Here is a 23259-nt window from a genome sequence, read left to right on the forward strand (position 1 = left end):
AACCTAATGAAAGACTTAACTGAGGGCTCTTTAAAATAAAATTATGAAAAGTGACATGGAGATCAGAAGTGTTTTTAAGCTGTAAATCTTAAGTTGCATTGAGCCCATTAACTCTCAGAATGCTTTTGTAGCCTCATTAGCTTGTTGTTCTCGGACCCAGAAGCTACTGTAGTCTACCCTCCTGTCCAGAGTGTGGTTACATATCCTTCCTTCATAGGGAGTCAGAAACAACATTTAACTGGTGTTTATTGATAAATAAATGCATTAATAAAATATTAATATTTAGTTTATCTCATTTGTTTTGGGTGGGTCAGCAGCATTTAACTGTTAAGTGCACTAATTACTTGATTCAAAACGTATGATGTGTTCACCTGTGTTCAGTTGGACTGGCACTTTTAAATGGAATTAATTATTAATCATATAATACCAGATCAAACATAAAGCCTGTGGGCCAGAATCAGCCCGGCAAAGACTCCAATCCGGCCCACTTGAAGGCTTTGGAAAATGCCAAGAAATGCACAGATTTTGAACTTTAAGCTGTGTTTTTATAATGTGTACAGGTTTTCCTACTGATAAAGCCCTCCCTCAATTCCCATTCATGCTATCCTACTACAACAAAGTAGTTAAGTAATAGATAAACAACTAAATGACAGAAAAGTTTTTCACTCCCCGTCACCACTACTACTACTATTGCTATGTTTTTTTAAAAATCTGTGAATTAAGAAAAACTTTATGTTTTATAAATACAGGACAGTGCAAGCAATGAGCTACCAGAACATTCTCTGTAATTTCACACATTCATCATGTAACTAAGACAGTGTTTAACATGCACTTCTTTTTCTTATATTAAGAAATCTCAGGGGCTAAATGTTTAGGAAATGTCATTCACTGCTCCATTTAAGATCAAAGTGAGCTGTCAAATGAGTTTGACATTCCTGATATAAACTCTTCTATAGTGGCTTTTGACTTAAACACCATTAGAAGTGTAAGGGTGAGGAGCCAAGAGCATGTGTCAGGGGTGTGTGTGTCTGTGTTTGTCTGAGGAGGCTGGACTATAACTCCATAGCTTGTCAGAGAGTCTGTAAGAAAGAAGCTATGAAGAGTATGAAGACGTGCATCTGGAGCATCTGTGACTGACACTTTGCAGTAAGTGAAAAAGATTTTTTGAGAAAAATAGATTCTCTTTCCCCCCCCTTTGTTTCTGCATGTTTTATTTTTGGATTTACATGATGAAATGATCATATAGTCTGCAGCTCTATACAATATTTGATCATGTTATAGGTTTCAGTTCTTGTTCCATCTGCTTCAGCTACAATCTAAAATAATCTATGCTTAAATTAACCTCTGTCTGCAAAATAGGTCCGTGCATATGAGAGCTAAAACACATCTATTTTAGTATCTACAAACGCAAGTTTCACAACTTTTTGGGCTGCTGGGCAGACTGTGTTTCCCCTGAGACTTTCACACTAAAAAAAGGAATGTTATGTGCGATGGGGGGACTGAGAAGACTGTACAGATAAGCCTGTCAAACAGGCTTTGGCAAACATAACTGAAAGGAGAAACGGGCAGGCAAGAAGCTGTAAATGTTAAGAACTGTTGCAGTACAAGAAAAGGAACAGCCCTTTTGACTTGTCCAAGCACAGCCACCACTTATAACTGTGTTGTATCAAGACTTGTGAGAAAGAAAGAGAGAGAGAACAGAAAAATACATTTCAGGCATAATGAAGTCATTACACCTGCACTTTTCCCACTGAGGCACATCAAACCACATTTAACCTCTTGTTAAACAAAAAGCCTTTGGCAAGTTGTGAAATTACATAAGACACTAGTGACTGACAGAGTGACAACAGGGTGTGTGCACAAAGGTATTTCACAGCACAAAGCTGCTAGTGTAATCTACTGCAGAAGAGACTATCCCTGCTGTTTAAGAAAGGAACAGTTAGATCCTTACTGGGATAAGGGGGCTACTTGTTAACTGCCAGTAACTTTTGGTTATTTGTGTAACCCCAGTTCTCAGAATAGCATCTGTGTTTTTGGTAGGTCTTAAGAGCTTGAAAAGAAGGTGCAACGTGGTAGACTAACATGCGTGTTACAGAAGGCAAAACACCTTTAACCTTTTAAAAGACATTTCAACTCTTATCCCAAAGGTTTCTTTAGTTCTCAAACAAAAAGGTGGAGATTCCCAGGTATTTAAAACCTAGTGGGTGTTGTCACTTAGGGGGTGATCAGTGACCCACTATCATCATGCATCATCATCTGTGTGAAAAAGGCGTGGGTCATTACCACCCAAGGTTTTGGGTGAAACCACTGTGATACTTTTCCCTGCTACATGTGACCTACTGAAGTGTTGTTGTTGTTATGCAAATAACCTTTTAGTAGGTATGTAATATTTTTCCCTCTATTGTGGACAACAGTTGTTCAGTACGAAATGCCTGTGAAGTGTAGCTGTTCAAACGTTGCCATATGTAAAAGCTACAGTGCAAAATATTGAAACATTTCCAGGACAGTACTTTTAATGCATTATTTTTATGATGCAGCTTTATAATCCCCGCCCCCCTCAACTTAAGAACTACCCCCAAGTGGCTCTTAATGTTACTGGATTTCAAAGAAAGGGTGCCTGAATAGCTGGCAGGACCACATCCCAAGATCATCAAATATGTAAAAAACTAAATCCAGCAGGGAGGCTCAAACGACTTATTGTAGTTACTGAAATTGTTATTCACACTGCTAACTGCTCAACTTATTCCAGCATACTGTTAAAGTTTGGCATGAACCGGAGCACATTGTGTTCACTTTTGAAAGTGAATGAGTGCAATTGAGTAAGAGCGGAGAATTTATAGCAAAAATGGTTTACGTGACATGAGAAAGTGGGATGAGTGACGGGTTTAAGAGGCAGCTGTGGAGTGCGGCCACAAATCATTGCTAAATGGCTGAGGAGATTATTTAGTCACTGTTGGCACTGCGTGTCAAGCATCCTAACAGTCATACATACGCAGTTTTACTTTGTCTTCAAAGAAAGAAGAGAAGGCTTAACAAGATTCTGAGCACAAGCCTGTTCATGTGATATGCATGTAGTGTTTGATGTTTACCTTGAGGCTCAGACCAATATTAAAGTCAATGAATTTATTAACTTACCTGCAGGAAGTTGTGTTCACGTAACCTGTGAACACAGTGCATATGTTTCTACTTATTGGTCTCTGTATGAGTCATTTAATTATTAGAATAGAAAAACAAACAAACAAAACACACAAAAAAAAAACAGGCAGCATAATGCTAGCATGACTTTAAAATGTCAAAATGTATAAAACTGCTTGAAATGCTGTAATCCAGTGTATTATTTGTAGTAATTAAATTAAATACAATTAAATTCCTTACAAGTTGTTCAGATATTCTTTGGTTTCAAACATTTTCAGTGTAAAGGAAATGCCCTTTGTATATTCAGCTTTTACAGCTGGTTAAATCAAATAACTCTACCCTATAGGAGACCTTTGTATGAATTTTTCCTGCACAGAAAAAGTTTCGATTGATCTGTCCACCCATCATCTTTGCTCATCTGTTATCAGAATCATCAGAATCAGAATACTTTATTAATCCCGAAGGAAATTATAGGTTACAGCAGGCAGCACGCTAAATGGCCCATGCGCACTTACAAAGGAACCCTCTGACCAAACATACTTTACACAAACATTACATTGGGGAGACATGTCAGAGAGATAGGCTGATAGGAAAAAAGAACAACGAAAATACATAACATGAGGTGAGAGGAGCAGAAAAAAAAACTCCACTCAGACTGAGCTCCTAATGGGAGAACAGTTTGAGAACAAAAATTATCAGCTGGGTCATGGCAGCACCACCACTATATTTTAGATGCCACACTTCCCACGGGTATAATCTCTCCAACAGGTTCTCGGTCTACTGTTGGGTGTGCCCATTTCTGGGTATTCCCGGGTACCCCTCAGGGGCCCTGGAGCTCATGTGGGACCTCAAGCAGTTCCTAAGCAGCAACTTTGAAGAGGCTGAGGTGAGACTTGCCTTTCAAACAGCAATCAGCTGCAGCTGCCTGTGGAGACACACCTGTCTATCAAACTGACCACACCCCGAAATTTAAGTCTTAAAAATTCAAACAGTTGGAAAAAAATAATCACCCTGAGGGGACTGGGCGACTAAACCTCTTCACTACACCTTACTTGAATCCTGCAGGTGTGGGTGTCATACTGAAACAGGTGGGGCCCTGTGATTGGTCCATTCAAAGAATTGCTGCCTGTTTATTGGATAAAAAGATGACAGCAACTTCTTCAAACTCAACACCAACCTCTCCTTTCCCCTTCCTTCAACAATTGCACCTTCTCCTTCAACAATTAGGCTGCTTGGTCTGTAGGTAGACAAAACCTCAGTTTGCAGTTTAGTTTATCCTTAGTGAAAATTACACTTTAACTGGTGAGTGAACATTTTTGCCTTATTGCTGTGAATGTGGATGGTTGATTAGGTGGCTTTTTTTCAAGTTTTCGTGCTGTGCGAGTGGCCTTTCTTGGAAGTGGGAAGAGTCAGGGAGTCACACGGGACTGAAAGAAAGTTTTACAGGCTTTCAACTGCAAAAGACACATTTATTGTGTAACAGGTATGCTGGGCAGATTTATGCTTGCACGATTTTCTTTTCCTTTTGTTTCCTTGTAATTAATTTTTTGTAAACTTGTTAGTTTTATGAATTCTGAATACAGAATGTCTATTTTAATTTTAAATCTACAGTTTTTATTGTCAAGTGTGTTTTATTTAGTTTTTTTTAAAAAACATTAAGAGTCTGTTCTTTTGACTTGCTCTATAATAACTGTGGTTTTCTAATCATTTTAATGCCAGAAAGAGTTAATCTGAATTATTTCTGTCAGGTTAGGTGTTTAGTGTCTGCCTAGGACAGGGGTCGGCAACCTGCGGCTCCGGAGCCGCATGCGTCTCTTTAGTCCTTATAGTGCGGCTCCGCGTGGTTTTTGAAAATAAATTAGAAGTATTTAGCTGAAGTGTATTTTATTTATGTTAGTTCTTTTTTAACTTGTAGTTCTAAATTGGAAGATTATTGTTATATTGAAATCTAAAAATAAAATTATATTCTATTATTTTTTTCATCGCTCAAAATAAGCCGGTATACCCGCCGAAACGCCGTGCATTTATCGAGACTTTCAACCCAATTATGGATCTTTGGATCCACATTATGTCAGCAGCTGTTCTCCACCGTGAACTATGTTAAAAACAAACACCGCTCACGCCTCACAGATGACAGCTTACAGTCCTGCGTAAAGATGAAAGTGACTTCGTACAGCCCCGATTTGCAGACGCTGTGCGCAGAGGTTCAGGAGCAGAAGTCCCATTGTAAACATATCAGGGCAGACCCGACGATGTTTGCATGAACACGCTTTTCAGCATCTCTTTATTGACCACTTTTCACACACGGTTGCTGTACGTATACAGACGGCTGTAGCTTTTCAGCTCACAGCCCGACACATACCAACACAACAGCAGAGATAGCACAGACGTAAAGGCGGCGAGGCGTGATTTCAGGTGCTGCTCTGGTGCGTCCGCCTCCAATGCAGCAGCGTTGCAGACCACACCCTGCCACACACATTAACCAGGTAAAATACATATTTAGGCAGAATTTTGCAAATATCTATTTTTCATTTTGTGGCAGCATAGTGCTTTTTTTCCCCAATTATTTTTTAAAAGTCAGGCTTCAAAAGCCCAAAGGAGATATAAGGGTGGCGGCTCACAACAGTTTTTGTTTGCTACATGGATCATTTTAATTCAGCTGGGTGTCTTTCCTTATGTTATATTTCTTTAAGAGTTCAAAATGTGTTAATTACATAAATAAAATGTAATTTTCTCTGTAGCACTTCATGGATTTAAGCAACACACCTTAGTTGTTCACACAAAGCATAAAGGTAGAAAACAATATATACAGTGTTATTTTAGATGTCAAAAAGTATTTGCGGCTCCCAGTGTTTTCTTTTGTGTGGAAACCGGGTCCAAATGGCTCTTTCGGTGTTAAAGGTTGCTGACCCCTGGCCTAGGGGGTTTCTGCAGGAAGAAATCCTGCTGGTCTGGTGCAGTGCAAAGCACTAAATGTACAACTTTTTTGTAAGTGGAAAATTGCAATAAAATCAAAGCCTGTAATACTCAAGTGTATATTAAAGATCTGCTATAACTCATTCACTTGGCCTTGCAAACTGGTCAATCTCCAGGAAGACACATCGCTGGATTTGTCTCCATGTGGAGTTTTTTTGCTTATTTGCAAGAGCCCATTTTCTGCAAGACATCTCATCATGACCAGATTAATGTGTACAGAATTTAACAGAAATGAGTACTTTAAAGAAAAAAAGGAAAAAAGTTAAGACTGTTTTGGGTCTACCGTATTTTTTGGGCTATAAGGCGCACTATAAATCCTTTTAATTTTCTCAACATCGACAGTGCATCTTATAATCCTGTGTGCCTTATGTATGAATTCCAGTTGTGCTTACTGACCTCGAACCGATTTTATCTGTCAAAAAATGTTGTAGTACGACTTTGGTAAGCTACGAAGCTGCACTGCTTGATGGATTGTTGGAGCATTATGGCCACCGTAGTCAGGAGCTTCGCGGAGTAATCTGTGTCCAAAACTATGGGCAGAAATCTGTGCCATCAGAAACTGAATTTGAATAAGTTCAATTTGAATTTGAATTGCTCAGATTGAATCTGAATTGTAACTTGAATAAATGCTTTTGAAAACTGAATTTGAATTAGTCTAATTTGAAATTGAATTTATGGTTTGAAAATGATCATCACTAAATTGAAATTGAATTTATAGTTTGAAAATGAATTGATTTGCTTTGAAACTGCATTTTATCCTTTAAAAATTCAGCTCTCGAATAATTTCAGTTTCACTTCTCACCATTCAGTTTCAGCTCTACAATTCAATTTCAGTTCCAAAATTCAGTTTTTTGGAACTTACATCCGGTTCCGGTTCAAGCGCAGATTAATAGAGCTACGTTTTACTAGCGGACCGAAAGTGTTGCTGATGGGAATCTACAGCGTCTTGAGCTGAATTAAGACTTCAGAAGTCATTCGTCATGTCGAATGACCAGCGGATAAACTCTCAGGTTGGTAATAAATGTATTACATGTATAAGAACAAGCGTCATGTTAACAAATGATAGCCGTAAGGTAACTTTTATGCTTATTGTAGCTGTTAGCTAAAAACGCTAATTTAGCGTAGTTTGCCCCGAATTCAGCTTTGACAAACAAATATGATCGACTGTTTCTAGTAGAATTCCAAAGTTGTCATCTTGGACCCTCTCAGAGTACCCCCTCTGTATGCTTGCAGAGACCCCTACAGTAGGGAAACATGCAAAACAGTGTCCAAACCTTTGTATTTTAGCTTTATTTATGTCTTACACAGCATCCCAACTCTTTAGCTAACTTAATAACTTTAGCTAAAGTGAATAGTTAGTCTAATTCATTAGTGCAGCATTACTGGATCACCTCTGTTTGAAGTGATATAATGTGATATACAACTATCACTGAAACAGCAAACTTTGTAAATAAGCAAACAACACTTCTCATTCTCTAAACGTTTGGCCACAGCTGTAGTTTACACTATCAGTGCTTGTTCACTCTTGACAATAATTACATTTCTAAATTTACTTTGTGCATTTACAGGTAAACAATATCTAATATTTTATCTAAAGGACTGCTTTGTCTTTGAAAAGGGTGAAGAGCCTGAGGCCGGTGACAGTCCAGTTCTACTCTAAGTACATCCTTACAGTGGCTCACAGGACAAGGCCACATTCCTGTCCTGCCAGAAGAGAAGAGAAACTTCAGAGTCTTCATGCAGTTCAACCACACCTGTCATATTCCATATGACAGGGGTCTCAAACTCCAGTCCTCGAGGGCCAGTGTCATGCAACTTTTCCATGCCCTCGAGGACTGGAGTTTGAGACCCCTGCCGTATGGTGTTCATGCTGTTTTCTACCCCACAGTTACAGCATGTCTGACTGCCTGTTCAGCATATGCAAAAATATATGATGAGTTTAAGCATGTGATGACTAAGGCCTTCCATTATGGTGTTTGTCATCACATGTCACAGACATCTGGATGATCATTTGGAATAAACAAAAAACTAAAAACTTGTTACTTCTTTTATCTTTATTATTGTTCTTATTTTACACTTGTCATTGTTAGGTATTAGGTTTATTTGTAGTAGTCCTTTCCAATGTATTTAAAACACAATTTTAAATGTTAAATATTAAATCTAAATGTTAAATCTAAATATTATATTTAAATCTAAATGTTAAATCTAAATATTATATTTAAATCTAAATGTTAAATGTTAAATCTAAATGCTACAGGAAACTAAATATTTAGCTAACATGCAAATTAATTGTATGGCTCAATGGAAATACCCAAATAAAAGCTTTACGAAAACCTCCGGTGCAAAAGTGTGCCGGTAGTGGTCAGATTGTGTCTGCTCTCCCCTGATGGTCACTTCTCAACGCCATAAGCGGCTTCACTTCTTGCCTACCAGCACGTCCAGCAATTTAGCTAAAAACATCGGAAGATCCGTTTTGTTGGCCATCCAAAGGTTCAGCAGTAGTGCACTCTCAGCAGCTGCAGTCTCCACAATCGCTGCAGCACATGTCCAGCGATTTAGCTGGACATTTAGATTTAAATATAATATTTAGATTTAACATTTAAAATTGTTTTTTAAATTTGAAAAGTTACAAATAGTTTACTAAATGTTGTAAAAAATGACTCAAAAAATGTTTTTGTAAGGTTTTGAGCTAAATGTGGAAAAATGTTGCCGTTAATTTCAGCATGTTTCACTTTACAAACGGCGCCCCATATGACAGGATGCTGTAAATGGACCAAACTTCAGTCAGGAGAACAACTGAGATAATTCATCTACAATACGAGGTTAGTCATTAATATACTGCAACAACATAGTAATAGAGCAGCTGTGAGAGAATTCAGCCTTAATGAATCAATAGTACGGAAGTGGAGGAAGCAAGAAGAATTAGTTGAGTAAAGTTTGACCTATCTGACTGTTTTGTTTCGCTTCATGCGCCTTATAATCCAGTGTGCCTTGTGTCATGGTTGGCTGTGTGGCAAGCAGGCAGGCAGAAAAAAGAACCCAAAATGCAGGACTCTCAAAACGGGACTGGAACTCAAAATGCAGCTTTAATGCTGGCAAAACTTTCTCATAAAATAAAACTCACAAAAGCAAAACAAGACTTAGAACTGAGGTGCAGGAAAACTGGCCATAACAAACACACAGCATGTTGAGGGTACAACGCAACAGCACACACAAAAAAAACACAGGGCTTATATACACAGGGAAGTAATCAGGGAATGAGAAACAGGAGGAAGACACAGCTGGGAGAAATTAGGCTAACGAGACAAGGGAGAAGTAAAACACGCTGACATGAGACATGAACTTTCAAAGTAAAACAGGAAACCAGAAACAATTCACAAAGATGCGGACTGAGAAACATGGACTTTACACAGAGGGACACACGAGCAGAGAAGACTAAGCACAGAACTAAACCTATACTAAACATGAGGGCAAGAGAACAAAACTTAAACCAGAATAATTATAATAATCAACACAGGATAGCTAAAGAATCAGAACATAAATATAATGAACATAATCTAGAAAAACACCAAAATACAAGAAACTGAAAAAGCTGGTTCAAAATGACCCAGAACCGTGACACCTTGTGTATGAAAACAGACCCATTCATCGACGGTGCGCCTTATGATCGGAAAAATACAGAAAAAGTCTTGCTGTGTAGACATGGTGAACAAAAGAGTTGCACCTCCTGACTTCAGGTTGAATGCAGGGGACATGCTATCCCTAATATTTAGACTGTGCCTTTGTCCCTCTAGTAATATATAAAAGGAGCAAATCGGTCACTAGAGACTGATTTCTTTACTTGAAGGCAGGAATTTCCATCATGAATGTTGCAGAAAACCCACTAAATCCACCAGGAAAAATTGAGGCTGACACTTGTCTTTTCCTGGGGGAGGATACCCAAACCATCGGATTAATGTGCCACCAAAGCCCTCACACCTGCTCACCTTAAGACACAAAGGGGCGATCGGTTACTGTCAGAGGAACACACTGTCATGTTAGGAATTCCTCAGGCCTCTGGAGTCACTGTTAATCAGGGAAATGCCCCAAGTTAAATAGAGCATGGAAGCCTGTCAGGGGAAGGTGGACTGGAGTATCAGGAGAAAGACTATTAACCACACAGGGAGGCAGAGCAGTGGGGGATTTCTCCAGAGAAATGACTGATTTTCTGTGGCTGTGTGTGTCTCTGGCAAGATGATTTGGGCCACAAAGTTGAAATCACATTGCCAGAGATTACTGCACTGCTACGGAGTCTCCGACTGTTCCTGGAGGGCATGCATATACCTGTGTACTGGAGGTTCTTCAAGCAACCAGTCTGAAAGAGCTCATCCGAGGCACGGTCAGTGGATTGGTGCTAGCTGTGTCATGTGTACAGTGTCTGATTGGGTGCAGAGCTTAGTTGACTGCTGAACAGGGAGTCTTGAATATTTGTTCACAGTGGCTAAGTTCGTCACTCATACAGAAACGATCGGGATTTTTTTTTTAACTTGGCGACTGGCTCTATTGAAGACTGTTTTATGAGGACATTACACTCCTGCCATGTTTTGTTCATTATGCAGAATTTCACCCTGTGACTATCAGGGGTCACATGTGGAGTCTCTTTACCATCTTCACGATCCCCTGAGAAAACATCTGGCCTCCCCCTCGTGCTTTCTGAGCTGACAGCAGTTTGATCAAATACACTGGCTCAGTTCAGCAGGAACGAGAGTTTAGTCAGCGGGCATCATCTTAATGCCAGATGAGCAAATTTGTCCACAAAGAATTGGAAGTGTTTGTTTTTCCAAATCTTCAGTTTGACATTTTGGTGTTTACCCTTTTCCTGAAAGGAGTCAATTTCCTTTTAACGACTTTTCTTTTCCCATGTCTGCAATTTGCCAGATTTTCTCTACCTGTGCCTTGTTCCCACCCGAAGTCTGGCCTGTCCCTCTAATGCCCTCATACATTGTGTGTGTGTGTGTGTGTGTGTGGGGGGGGGGGGTTGTTTGTGTGTGTGTGTGTGTGTGCGGGAGGGGGGGTCTGTGAGTACAGCAACTTTTGGTCATCAGTAAGTGCCAACAAATATCTTTATTCTTCTACCTGCCAGCCCTCTGTCTGCATTTTGGGTCACAAACAAGACATTTTTCCTGTGCAAGTCACAAAATGACAATTTTAAAAACTGCTGGAAGGTCATGATGGAGCGATGGAGGACCTGCCGATTGCTTCACGGCAGCGGAAATTTTCAGTTGGAAGACCTGTGAAGTACCTCAACAAATGAAGCCACGAACATAATAATAATAATAATACATTTTATTTAAATAGCGCCTTTCAAAGCACCCAAGGACACTGTACAACAGATAAAAACTGGAAATATACACAATGATAAAAATAGAAGATAAAAGTTAAAACATACAGAAATTTAAGAATAGGCAATTTTAAACAGATGAGTTTTGAGGGTGGACTTAAAAAGAGAGAATGAACTAATATTTCTGAGGTCCGGGGGTAGGGAATTCCAAAGTCGAGGGGCAGAGCAGCCCCATAAAACAGCATGTTTTAAAGTATTAAGGCTATTTTTTTTTTTCCATTTTTGAAGATCTGATTTCTTGTCTATACTTCCTGGATTTGGAGGGGAAAATGACATTTAAAAAAATATTTCCCCATCAGAGGTACATTTGTAATGTGTACCACACTTAGTCTGGTGGGAAGGTTTGGTCAAATGGTGAAAAAACAAACACCTTGTATCTTTTCATGGCTTTTCTGGAAACAGTCCCCAGCTAAATCAGGTGAAGGTGTCTTAAACAGTGCAAAGTCATTTATGGTTTATGCCCTTTATGTCCAGATTCTATTAAATGTAAAATTTCACTTTGTACTTGTGTAAGCACATTTAAAATTAAGGTTGTTTTTCATTTTTGTATATAACTTTATAAACACATTTTGCACAACTGCATAGTGTTAGGTTTATAGACTTATGGATTGTGGTCTAATCTGGGAAATTTAAAGACACATGACCTACTTGTTTTGTCAGTTTTGCTGTTTGTCTGTTTGGATTGGGATGATGTTATTTTGTTCGTTTTATAAAGCATGAGCCAGTATATCCTCTGCAAAACGAGGTAATGAAACACCTTTTCTTAGTATTTAGAGGCTCGACCAGTTTAACACAAAATTCTAGTCTGTAAAGAAGTAGTACCGATTTGTGGCCAATAGAGGGCAGCAGCGAAATGCATTTACTGTCTCTGGGAAATCAGTCGAAGAAGTAAAGAGAGGAAACAAATATGAGCTGCTGAACTTCAGCAGCAGAGGATGTCTGGTTTTATGAGTACTACAAACAAAATCACAGTCAGACATGTTCAGGCTGGAAACATTTGAGAGTCAGTTGTCGTCTGTGATGAAGACTCTGGTGGAGGCGGCCGTGACAGAGCTCGGGAGACTTCTGGAGAGGAGCTCGGCTCCGGTTGTGGCCGCTCAGCAGCGCTCAAATGCGGCTTCCGTAGTCGCCGTGAAGCGCGAGGATGAGGAGAGGGAGGTGACGCTACGCAGGCAACTCCTTCACGAGGATGTCACGGTAACCCCGCGGTCACGCGCGCACGGGAAATGTGTGCGGTCTCACTGATGACAGGAAATTTACTTTCCACTAGTTCCACTTACCCTTCTTAGCTTAAGTGTACGGTGTCCTAAAACGTATACCGTATAAGTGGCACAAATGAGCACTACGTCACCCAAAAGTCCAATCGTTTGTTTCCATGGCGACCACTCCAACAGAAAACCCATCTTAGAAGCTAATCATGAGTTAGCTTCTTCAGCCTGTCAGGGCAGATGAATGAATGAAACTTTGCTGCACATTTTGTTAAACTACAACGAACTACAAGCTCATGTTCACTCCATGGACAATTTATTAGTTACAGCTTACTAATAGTGGGTTGTAACCCATTTTCCCTGTAGAAATATCTTAATTCCTCATCTCATAGCTTCATGAAGTTGCTGGAAAAATCCCTTAGAGTTTTTGGTCCGTGGTAACATGATGGCACATCATGATGGCACAACCTTTGGAAGGTGGTGGAATGGGAGACTCGCATGTCTCCCATTCCACCACCTTCCAAAGGTTCTCGATTGGATTGAGAGGTGGTGAGTGTTGAGGCCATTTGAGTACAGTGAACTCATGCTCAGAGATGCTCTTCTGCACACATTAGTTGTAAAAAGTGGTTATTTGAGCAACGGTTACCGTCCTATCCTGCCCATCCTCCTAGAGATGGTCATGTGCAAAACCCCAGTAGATCAGCATTTTCTTAAGTACTCAGGCCAGCCTGTGTGGCACCAACAACCTTGCAGCTTTGCTTAAATCTTTCTTCCTAATTCTGCTGATCTGTTTGAACTTCAGCAGATCGTATTCATCATATCTAAATCCCTAACTTTAATGCAATACTGTTATGTGATTGGCTGACTATATATTTGCAATATCATTCTGTCTTTCCTGTGATTGTACAGAACCAGTTTGCTTCCCTGATGAAAAAGTGGGCTGAAGTTGCTGTGGAGAAAATCTCCTTAATTTTCAGTGTGTCCATGAGTGACGCCAGAGATGCTCCTGCTGCAGAGAAACCCAGAGCAGGGCAGATCGATACTGGGGGCAGAAAAAGTAAATAAGCTGATGGTTTATGAGGCTTTCAATGTTCTCACTCTGGGATTTCTTTGTATATTAAACTAGGCTTTTAACTTTTGTTGTGTAAAAACAGAATCTGTGTCCAGAAAGAGAAATAACATGCAAGGATCGCAACCAGCAACAAGACAGATGAGTGATCACTTATACTGTAGAGGTATTCAGCCAGTAACCAATAAAAAAAACACTTTTTTTAAATTAAATTTTGAAAACAGTTTGGAATTTTTTGTGTGTTTTCAGAGGAGGAACAGATCGAACAGTCAACAGATGAAGCTGACCCAGAACCTGTGCCAGAACCTGGTAACTATGTTTTCTTTACAAGTTACTGCAGCTGTTTTTGTACACTCTTTACTATTTTAGGGCTCAAATAAAATTAAAAGAATATAAAATAATTTTAAAAATGCACATTTTTAATATTTTGTGGACAGTCCTGAAATCTGGAGCCCTCGGACATCATCAGATAATGAGTTTCCTCCTTTGTGAGGCTTTATCAGGCCTCTACTTGAGCAGTCTTCAGGTGTCAGTCGTTTGTGTTTTTTTCTGCTCTTTAGTTTTCAGCAAGTGGAAAAAGCCACTGGGCTCAGAGAAGGTTGAATCACTTAGCCACTGCAAAATATTCCACATCTTTACATTTCAATAGGTTCCGTCTTGTTCTCACAATGTTTTGGGCTATTTTCCATCTGCTTTGTGAAGCGATATCCAGTTAGTTTTGCTGTGCTCAGCTGAATCTGGCGTATGATTTTTGATATTCATACTTTCTTTTACCTAATTTATTTATGAAGCTTTAATGAAGAACTGCTCATGCTTGACCGTAAAACAACTGACTGAATTATGACTTTGTATTTGAGTCCCTGAAAACAGGACTGTGCAGTAATTATGGCTTTATTTTTCCAACATTTACGTTATAAAAATGCAAGCATTATCAGAACTTTAAGCACATAATCATGATGTAACTGCGATCTAACATATGTGTAGCACACAACTGTAATAGCAAAACTAGCTGCAGTGTCCAGATAAATGAATCAAGTTATACATTTAAACACAGTGGGATCCTCTGTTTAGGAGTTTGACTTTTTATAACAGCAGTATTACTAAAGTAGCATGTTTGCAGTGTGGCGTTAAAGTCTTTCAAATGGATAGGTTGGTGTTACTCTCTTGTTAGTTCTAGTGTTGTTTTTGTTTCAGCTGATCCAGCATCACATGAGGAAAATAGCTCTGAAGTCCTCTCTGAACCTGAAGTCACAATAGCAGATCCTGAACCAGCCTCCAGTGTCATTGAGGAAAATGGCATCCAAAAAGACGCTGAGCATGAATGCACTGCTGTGAAAATCGGAAGGAAGCAGCCCACCAAGGACTTCACATGTCCTACGTGTGGCAAAGCATTTGCTCTGAAGTGTTTGATGAACAGACACTGCCTGACTCACTCCAAGCCTCACCTTTGCTCTGAGTGCGGCAAGCGCTTTGCCGGACTCCGTGGGCTCATTGCACATTCGAGAAAGCACACCGGGGAGAAGCTTTACAAATGCTCCAAGTGCGGAACGGAATTTGCGTACAAATCAACCTTCCACAGGCACATGCGTCAGCACAACCTAAACAAACCGATCACCCACACGTGCTCGCTGTGCGAGGAGCAGTTCACGGGGAAACAGGCGTTTCAGCGACACATTTGTTGCGCGTTGAAGAAGACATTTGTTTGCTCACTTTGCCCAGAGACCTTCGAGTGCAGGCAGAGCTTGGACGATCATGAGAATCTTCATTCAGGAAACAGAGATTTTGTCTGCAAAATGTGCAGCAAGACCTTCTTCTCGTCCGCATCTTTGGCCGCTCACCGAGTTACCCACACACAAAAGGAAAACTGCGAGGTGCTCAGCCTCGGTTTCAGTGACACGAGCAAAAACGCCGGAGAAAAGCTTTTCACCTGCGAGGTGTGTGGCAAAGGATGCAGTCACAGGAGCGCCCTGAAGCATCACATGCTGACCCACACGGGCGAGAGGCCATACGTCTGCGAGACCTGCGGCAAACGCTGTGGACACGCCAGTGCACTTCAGAACCACATGAGGATCCACACGGGCAAGAAACCAGGAGAGAAGCCCGTCTGCAACGTGTGCGGCAAGAAATTCCGCTGCATGGTCAATCTCAAGTATCACACGAGTGTGCACACGGGGGAAAGGCCGTACGCCTGCGATCAGTGCGACAAGAGATTCAGCAACCCGAGCAATCTGAAGATGCACATGATGACGCACTCAGAGGAAAAGATGCACAGCTGCAGCATCTGTGGCAGGAAGTTCACGCAGCTCTACAGCCTGAAGCTGCACAGGCAGGTGCACGCGGGAGAACGGCCATATCACTGCGTCGTCTGTGGGAAAACTTTCATAACCAACAGCGTGTTCAGGAACCATCAGAAGGTTCACCTGCAGGAGGCAGGACAGGGGCAGACTGGAAAAACTGCAGTGAAAATCTAAAACACTCTGTGAGGTCACTTCTTGTACTGGTTATTAGTTTAAACTCTTTCTAATGGCCAGCAGGGGGCGACTCCTCTGGTTGTAGGAAGACATCCAGTTTAATAGGAGTTTAATAGTTTCAGGTCATACTGAATAAAGCATGAACCTACTTCTGTTAAATACGGTCATTATTAGAGTCAGAAAGGATGATAATCTAGGACATGTTCTTGAGATGATGTTCCGAAAAGGACGAAGGAAAGAATTGCAATGACTGACCAGCTCAGAGACAGTTGGCACAAAGGTCACCTGATCAGAGTAGTAACGATAAAAGTGAGAATGAGGAGAGTTTGACGGTATCGAAGTGGCAAACAACCTAAACAGAAGAGAGCAGGTAAATGAGAGATCAAGTCCAAGTTTCATCACTGATTGACGACACAGATGCTTCATCAGAAGGACTGTGTTAGAGAACCTAACAAAGGTTGGTGGGGTTAAAGTTAACTCTTAAACTTGGGCATGACGATTTTGGTGAAAATACTTTTACTGTATAATTAAATGAAAGCTTATATTCACAAATGAAGCAATTTGATTTCTGTCTGCCTACAGAGAATCATTAAAGTACCCACTTTGTTCAAATTAACTTCTTCAAAGTTAAACATTTTTTAACGAGTGGTACGTCTTCATTAGCAGCTGCTGACTCTAAGTTTCCTTTTAAAGCAGAGCTCGCTCTCAGTTTAATATATTTTTTTCACTCGATCGGTTTTACTGGAATTACACGAATTACTTACATGTTGGTAATTTCCTTTGTCATTAAACAAAGGAGGAAGTAAATAGGGAAAATGGGGAAAATAAAGAAAGCAGATAACTGAAGCTAATTAGCACTTCTTCATTGTGCCTGAAACCTTATAAAAAAAACTATCAGGAATATACACAAGCCTGAGGGGGAGTCTTGACATTTGGTGGCTTTTAACTCAATAATAGTTACACTTCAGTTTTTTAGTTTCAGTTTTTTGTGCTGTTGTGAAATTTTCCTCACAGTCCACTGTTAGTGGTATTATAACAAAGTGGAAGTGATCCAAGCGTTACATCACCAAAACCAAATGCAAAGCGTTGGATAAAGTGGTTGCAGTGGAGTAAACCACGCTGCCACTGGACTGTAGGGCAATGGAGATGTGTTCTTTGGAGTAACAAATCACGCCTCTCCATCTGACAATCTGATGGACAAGTCTGGGTTCGGTCGTTGCCAGGAGACCGTACATGTCTAACTGCATTGTGCCAAGTGTAAAGTTTGGTGGAGGGGTGATTATGTTGTGGGGCTGTTTTTCAGGAGTTGGGCTCGGCCCCTTAGCTCCAACTCATTTTAGACAATTTAATTTTCCTAACTTTCTGGAACAGTCTGGGGATCGCCCCTTCCTCCTCTACCATGACTACAGATCGATGCACAAAGCGAGGTCCATAAAGACATAGATGAGCGAGTTTGGTGGGGAAGAACTTGACTGGCCTGCACAGAGTTCTACCTCAAGCTGACACCTTTGAACACCTTTGGGCTGAGTTACAGTGGAGACTGCGAGCCAGGTCTTCTGTCCAGCATTAATGTCTGACCTCATAAATGCACTTCTAGAAGAACAGTGAGAAATTCCCATAAACACTCCTAAACTGTGTGGAAAGGCTTCAAAGAAGAGTTGAAGCTTCTTTAGGTCTTGTGAAGGTGGCAAACATACTGCAGGTGGTCCAGAGCAGCATAGCTTTGGATGAAGAGAATGGCTTCCTGGTGGAGATGAAGTTAAATACGTATGATGCTTAAGCCACAGGCTGTATAAAAGATACATCGGAACCACTTTTTTGTTTTTGGAGCAAGAAGTGAGCATACTTATCTACAAGAGGTCAAAGTGCTGAAGTTATTTGCTAACTCCAGCAACCTGGATTCATAATGCACAGACTGCTGTTGGATAATCCACACAATGTGGACTCTTTACCTTCATCTGAATGGAAAATGTCATAAGGTCAAAGAAAGCCATGAAGGAGGATTAATGAAGATATAGGAAAAGAGAATCAACTGCACTTCACTAGGTTACTAGTATAGTTAGCTCGGTTATGAACAATTTAAATATTCCCCTTTTTGTTTAATCTTCAAGTGTGAATCTCTATAATGGCTAAAAAAAAAAAATCATATAATACAATCTAACAGTGACAAAATTCCTCAAGCCACATATTTGTGTATTTATAGATGCATTTTTGAAGAAATACATTGAAAAATAATGTAAATGTGTGACCTTCCCTAATATTTACATCTTCATATTTAATATTTTTGTGATCATTGCTGATTACACGGAGCTAAGAAAAGTAATTATGTTGTTTAGAAATATTTAAATGAGTGTCACTGAATCCAGACCTATTAAAGTGAGTCACTGTGCTCTGTTATGTCATCCACTAGATGGAAGTAGAGGCTCAACACAAGAAGCTACAGCAGTAACATTCAGCTCCACTAAGGTGCAACATGATGCTCCTTCAGAGACTGTATGATTATCTGTTGATAGTCTCTAACATAGTGCTACAAAGTGACCTTTAGCAGTTTTACCTTGGCAATGGATCTATTAGAAATCTATGAAACCTGTCCAGCTGTAAAATCTGTGTTTGAGTTAAAGAACTTGGGACTTTCTAGTTGTTTATTGTCTTTGTTTTCTTCTTGCAGCTATTTTAACGTTTATCACTTTTGTTTATGTCTTTTCTTTCAAATATTTCAAGGTAAAGGCAAAAACACAGAAATTCAAAACTTTCTCTTTTTAGGTCAATTGAAGATTAAACAAAGTCTGAAAGGTTGCTGCCAGAAGAAACTTGATTTCTTGAAAACATGAAAAATAGTGCAGAATTCTGGTTTCTCGTGGCTGGAACAGCGCTGAGTATTTCCCTGTGTGAGTCCTGCACTAAGCGGGTCACACGCTTCTAATACCAGTTTATTGCATTTAGTCTAACCTTTCTGAGAGCTCTGCTTAATGCGGCTAAGAATTCAGTGTTTTCACAGAGATTAAACTCCCACTGGCTCAGAGGTGAAGTTCTCTTAGCAGGACGTGTGTTTAAAGGAAATGTAAGACACACAGTGTTCCTCATTTAGTTTATTATCTGAACAACTGAATATTGATTATGCAAAAAAATATATATACGTATGTAAGTTATGGATATTATATATACTAAAGACCAACTACTGTCTGACAGCTGCTGGACAGTGGTGACTATGGCGGTAGTACTTTTGATTCAGTGCATTTAGTAAAGTTAAATGTGAAGGAATTCATTCATATGCTCAAAAAAGTGTTTTAGTTCAAACACGCCCAGCTAACTATCCAATAGTTACTAATTTTAAAGTATTACTTTGCTGTTTGTGCCGCACATTTTAATCTTTTAGGATAAATTTCATGTGGTGGATTTAGTGTTAAACAGTGGCTGTAATCAGTGTTTTTATGCTGGCAACAAAATGCATGAACACATTTGTTTTTGGGTTAGTGGCATTGCTTCAAATAAATGTGTCAAATTCTTTGACTACCAAAAATATATCACTTATACTACTGAAAGGTTCTGTTTTTCCACTATAACTATATAAATTTCGTTTTTTGTGGTTTTTTTTTCCACATAATAGATCCACAGTTTTAAAAAAAAAAAAAGTTAAAAAAGGAAAAAAACAAACCCCAATGTGAATAACAAGAACTTTGTGCTTTATAATATACGACAGTTTGGTAAAAAGCTTCCAGAACTTTTTTCGTACTTTTATACATTTATATCTCCTTTTATTTACTACAGCTGTCACGGTTCTGGGTCATTTTGACCCAGTATTTTGAGTTCTCGTGTTTTGGTTTAATTTTGTATTTTGTGTATATTCTGACTGTTGTGCCTTGTTGATTATTATTAGAATTCTATGTTTCAGTTTATTCTGTTTTAGGGTTTAGTTCTTGGGTGTTGTTCTTATGCCCTCATGTTTAGTTTAGGTTTAGTTCTGTGCTTAGTCTTCTCTGCCCGTGTGTTCCCTCTGTGTAAAGTCCGTGTTTCTTATTCTGCGTCCTTGTGAATTGTTTCCTGTTTTATCTTGAAGGGTTATGTCAGTGTTTCTAGCTTCGCTCCCCCTGTCTCGTTAGGTCTTATTTCTCCCAGCTGCGTTCCCTTCTGTGTCTCATTCCCTCGTCCCTCGTGTATTTAAGCCTTCCCTCTGTTAGTGGCTGGTTCATCTGCGTGTCTACCCCTGTATTTCTGTTGTGTGTTTCTCCATGTTCCACGTCTCAGGTTTTCATATTTCAGGTTTCTCGTTGCAGGTTTTTGTTCCTTTCATTATTATTTTGTAGCTGTTCCCAGTTTAGGTTTTTGTTAGCGTAGTTCCCTGCAGTGCTCTGCTTTGGTTTATATTTTGCCTTTCATTGTTAATAAACTTTCTCACAGCTACGCTGTTGTCCATGCTTGCGTTTGAGTCCAAATCCTCCTTCTTTACACTCGATGTAAAATGAGTTAGAAATCCCTGGATTAAACGATTAAGCCATTATTCTTATTGTATTAATGTAAAACTGTAACTGTGTCTAAGACATTTCAAAGCATACTGCAAAAACAGCGTCACCTACAGTGACAAGTGGCAAGATTGGATTTATTCCCCATTAAACACAATTTAGATGAGATGGTTGACCTGGTCAGTTATTAGTCAAGACTAGCACTGGCTAGTAGTTTGGTTACCAAGTTACTAGGGAAAAATCTGTATTGTGTGGCCAGTTGTTTCTGGCTGTTAGTGGGTGAAACAAAAGTGACATTACAAATGTGTGATTGCTTTAGTCACTAGCAGATTGTCTGGTCACCTGTAGTTTGCATGGAGATGCCAACTCCTCCCTGAACGCTCGCCAACTAACCACCTAGCTACTACCTAAACCTTTTAAAAACCCAAAGCTTTTACCTTGAAGGAAAATATGCTGCATTTCCAGTTTGCATCGGACTGCTTCAGATTTCACTGGAACTCAGAAAGTAAATGGCAAATGTTTGGAGAGAAGTCAGCATCTTCCATGCCGACTACTCAGTCAGTAACCAGGTTCTGGGCCTTTTTGGTCATGAACAGTCATACAAGTTATAGTAATATACCCAGTTGTCATGAATAGAAAATTAATTGTTTATTTATACTGTAAAGTTGTGCATTTTAACATGGGAGTCAGTGGAAATTCACTTTGTAGTCTGCCTCTAGTGGCCATTTGGGGAACTGCAGTTTTCTTAAGCGGTTGCATTAATTAAAGTAATTTAAAATGTTTACTTACATGCCTAGCTGTGTATTTGATTTGGTAAGACTTGTAAATACCACTGAAATTACCTTATCTTTTAGCCTTGAAAAAGAAGTACAAAGTCACTGTGATTTCACACACTGATTTGTGGAATACTGTTTTGAAGATTGAGGTTTGTCAGTAGCAATGTGCAAGTGATTTAAAACTAGTGACAAAGACCATAAAATTATTAGCACAATTTTTACTTAAGAGATAAATCAAACAATAAGTAGGCTAACTTTCTATAAACGTTATCTTTTGTTTTGGTTTCTTTCTGCTCCAGCTGGTCAGGAGAAATAATGCAGGTTTCAGGCACTTCTAGACTGTCATCTTGGTTTAGACTCAGGGTCTATGTTCATCTTTTATATACAGTCCAATATACAGCAATAACCGATAATTTGAAATGATGCTGTCTGCCAGATTGACCTCCAGCAACCTTCATTTCTTGCCCACTGTGGCTCCCTATGTGCTGTCTAACTGTGATTAATGGTAGGCGGTTTCAGGGGTCACTACCCTGACAGTTAGCTGAAGCCATGTGGTTGTGTCACTGACTTCAGAGTGATGAACTGTTGGGACAGAACAGGCCATCAGCATGCAGGGAGAGGTGCTTTCCTCCCGATCATTTGATCCAAGGTCCAGATTTAGTAGCAGGTTATCATACCTTCACTATCAGAGCAGCGTTTTGGAGGGACCCATCTACAGATAAGAAGAGAGAAAAGGTGGTTTCTTCGTTTGAGCTTAATTTAAAAACTCAGTCATGGATGAAGGGTTGAGTAAGTGATTGACTGGATACATAAACAAATGACTGGGTAAATAAAAAGTCTGTGTGTGGATGGATGTAAGGGTGTGTGACAGATGGACAGTTGGATGGAAAATTAATTTAAGATGGGGAAAAACTGAACTGGTAATTGAGAGACTTAGTAGTGTAGACAAAAGAATAATAGATGGTTGGAAGAATTCATTTGAGTTTAACAGATGGATGGATTTACACATTTAGAAATGCACTGCATGATGGGTAAAAGGGTGGATGGATGACTTTAGGATAAAAGATAGAAAAGATGGATAAAGGTAGGATAATGTAGGATGTATCAAAAGGATGGTTGGATCTCTGAGAGATAAATTGTAGGCTCTGTTATAGAATTATTGAGGGTTGAATAAATTTATAAAGGACTGATGAAAGGTTTTAAGTAAATGGTAAATGGTAGGATGGCTAATAAGGGTGGATGGATAATAGTAGGATGAGCATGAATTTAGGATAAGATAGTTTAAGGGACTGATGGGTCATTGAGAGATAAGTCTTAGGATCTGCACAGAATAGAAGCTGATAAATTTTGGATGGTTTAAAAAAAGATGAAGATTCACAGATATAAATATGGTAGAATGGGTAAAAGTTTGGCTGAGTCACTGAAAGATAAATGGTTGGCTGGATAAAACAATTAAAATTTAGAAGGATTTAAAGGAGGAATGGAAGGTTCATAGATTTTAAAATTGTGCTAAGGGCAAATGGAGGATGGCGGTTAAAAGAAACAATGGGGTAATGCAATGGATGGTTGGACATATTTTGAATAGTTTAATGCAGCGGTCCTCAACCTTTTTTGCACCACGGACAGGTTTATGCCTGACAATATTTTCACAGACCGGCCTTTAAGGTGTCGCAGATAAATACAACAAAATAAAACCAGTAGTGGTACCAAAAAAAGAAGATTTATTCATAACACACGGGAAAAGGCCCAGGTAAACCGAGTCGACTATAAAAATGATTTAAAAA

The 23259-nt window shown here is 39.5% G+C and overlaps 1 protein-coding gene across 6 annotated transcripts; it reads left to right on the plus strand.

The window, feature by feature from the left end:
* Nucleotides 1–668: 668 nt before the first annotated feature.
* On the plus strand, nucleotides 669–23259 carry LOC120714228 (oocyte zinc finger protein XlCOF6-like). Of its 6 annotated transcripts, none has more exons than XM_040000339.1 (6): nucleotides 669–1146; nucleotides 3904–4021; nucleotides 13609–13756; nucleotides 13854–13934; nucleotides 14018–14077; nucleotides 14963–20641. In XM_040000339.1, the coding sequence occupies exons 2-6, from the start codon at nucleotides 3974–3976 to the stop codon at nucleotides 16237–16239; spliced, it is 1614 nt and encodes a 537-aa protein (XP_039856273.1). In that variant the 5' UTR covers nucleotides 669–1146; nucleotides 3904–3973; the 3' UTR covers nucleotides 16240–20641. The 6 variants fall into 6 exon arrangements, 5 of the variants coding, with proteins under 5 accessions (XP_039856273.1, XP_039856274.1, XP_039856272.1 ...); XR_005691377.1 differs by lacking the exons at nucleotides 669–1146; nucleotides 3904–4021 and adding an exon at nucleotides 11665–12688 and having other exon boundaries at nucleotides 14963–16696; nucleotides 18650–23259; XM_040000337.1 differs by lacking the exons at nucleotides 669–1146; nucleotides 3904–4021 and adding an exon at nucleotides 11665–12688 and having other exon boundaries at nucleotides 14963–16247; nucleotides 18650–23259.

The sequence above is a fragment of the Simochromis diagramma genome, unplaced genomic scaffold, assembly GCF_900408965.1.
Source record: "Simochromis diagramma unplaced genomic scaffold, fSimDia1.1 OVJJ01000596.1, whole genome shotgun sequence".
NCBI classification, from domain to species: domain Eukaryota; kingdom Metazoa; phylum Chordata; class Actinopteri; order Cichliformes; family Cichlidae; genus Simochromis; species Simochromis diagramma.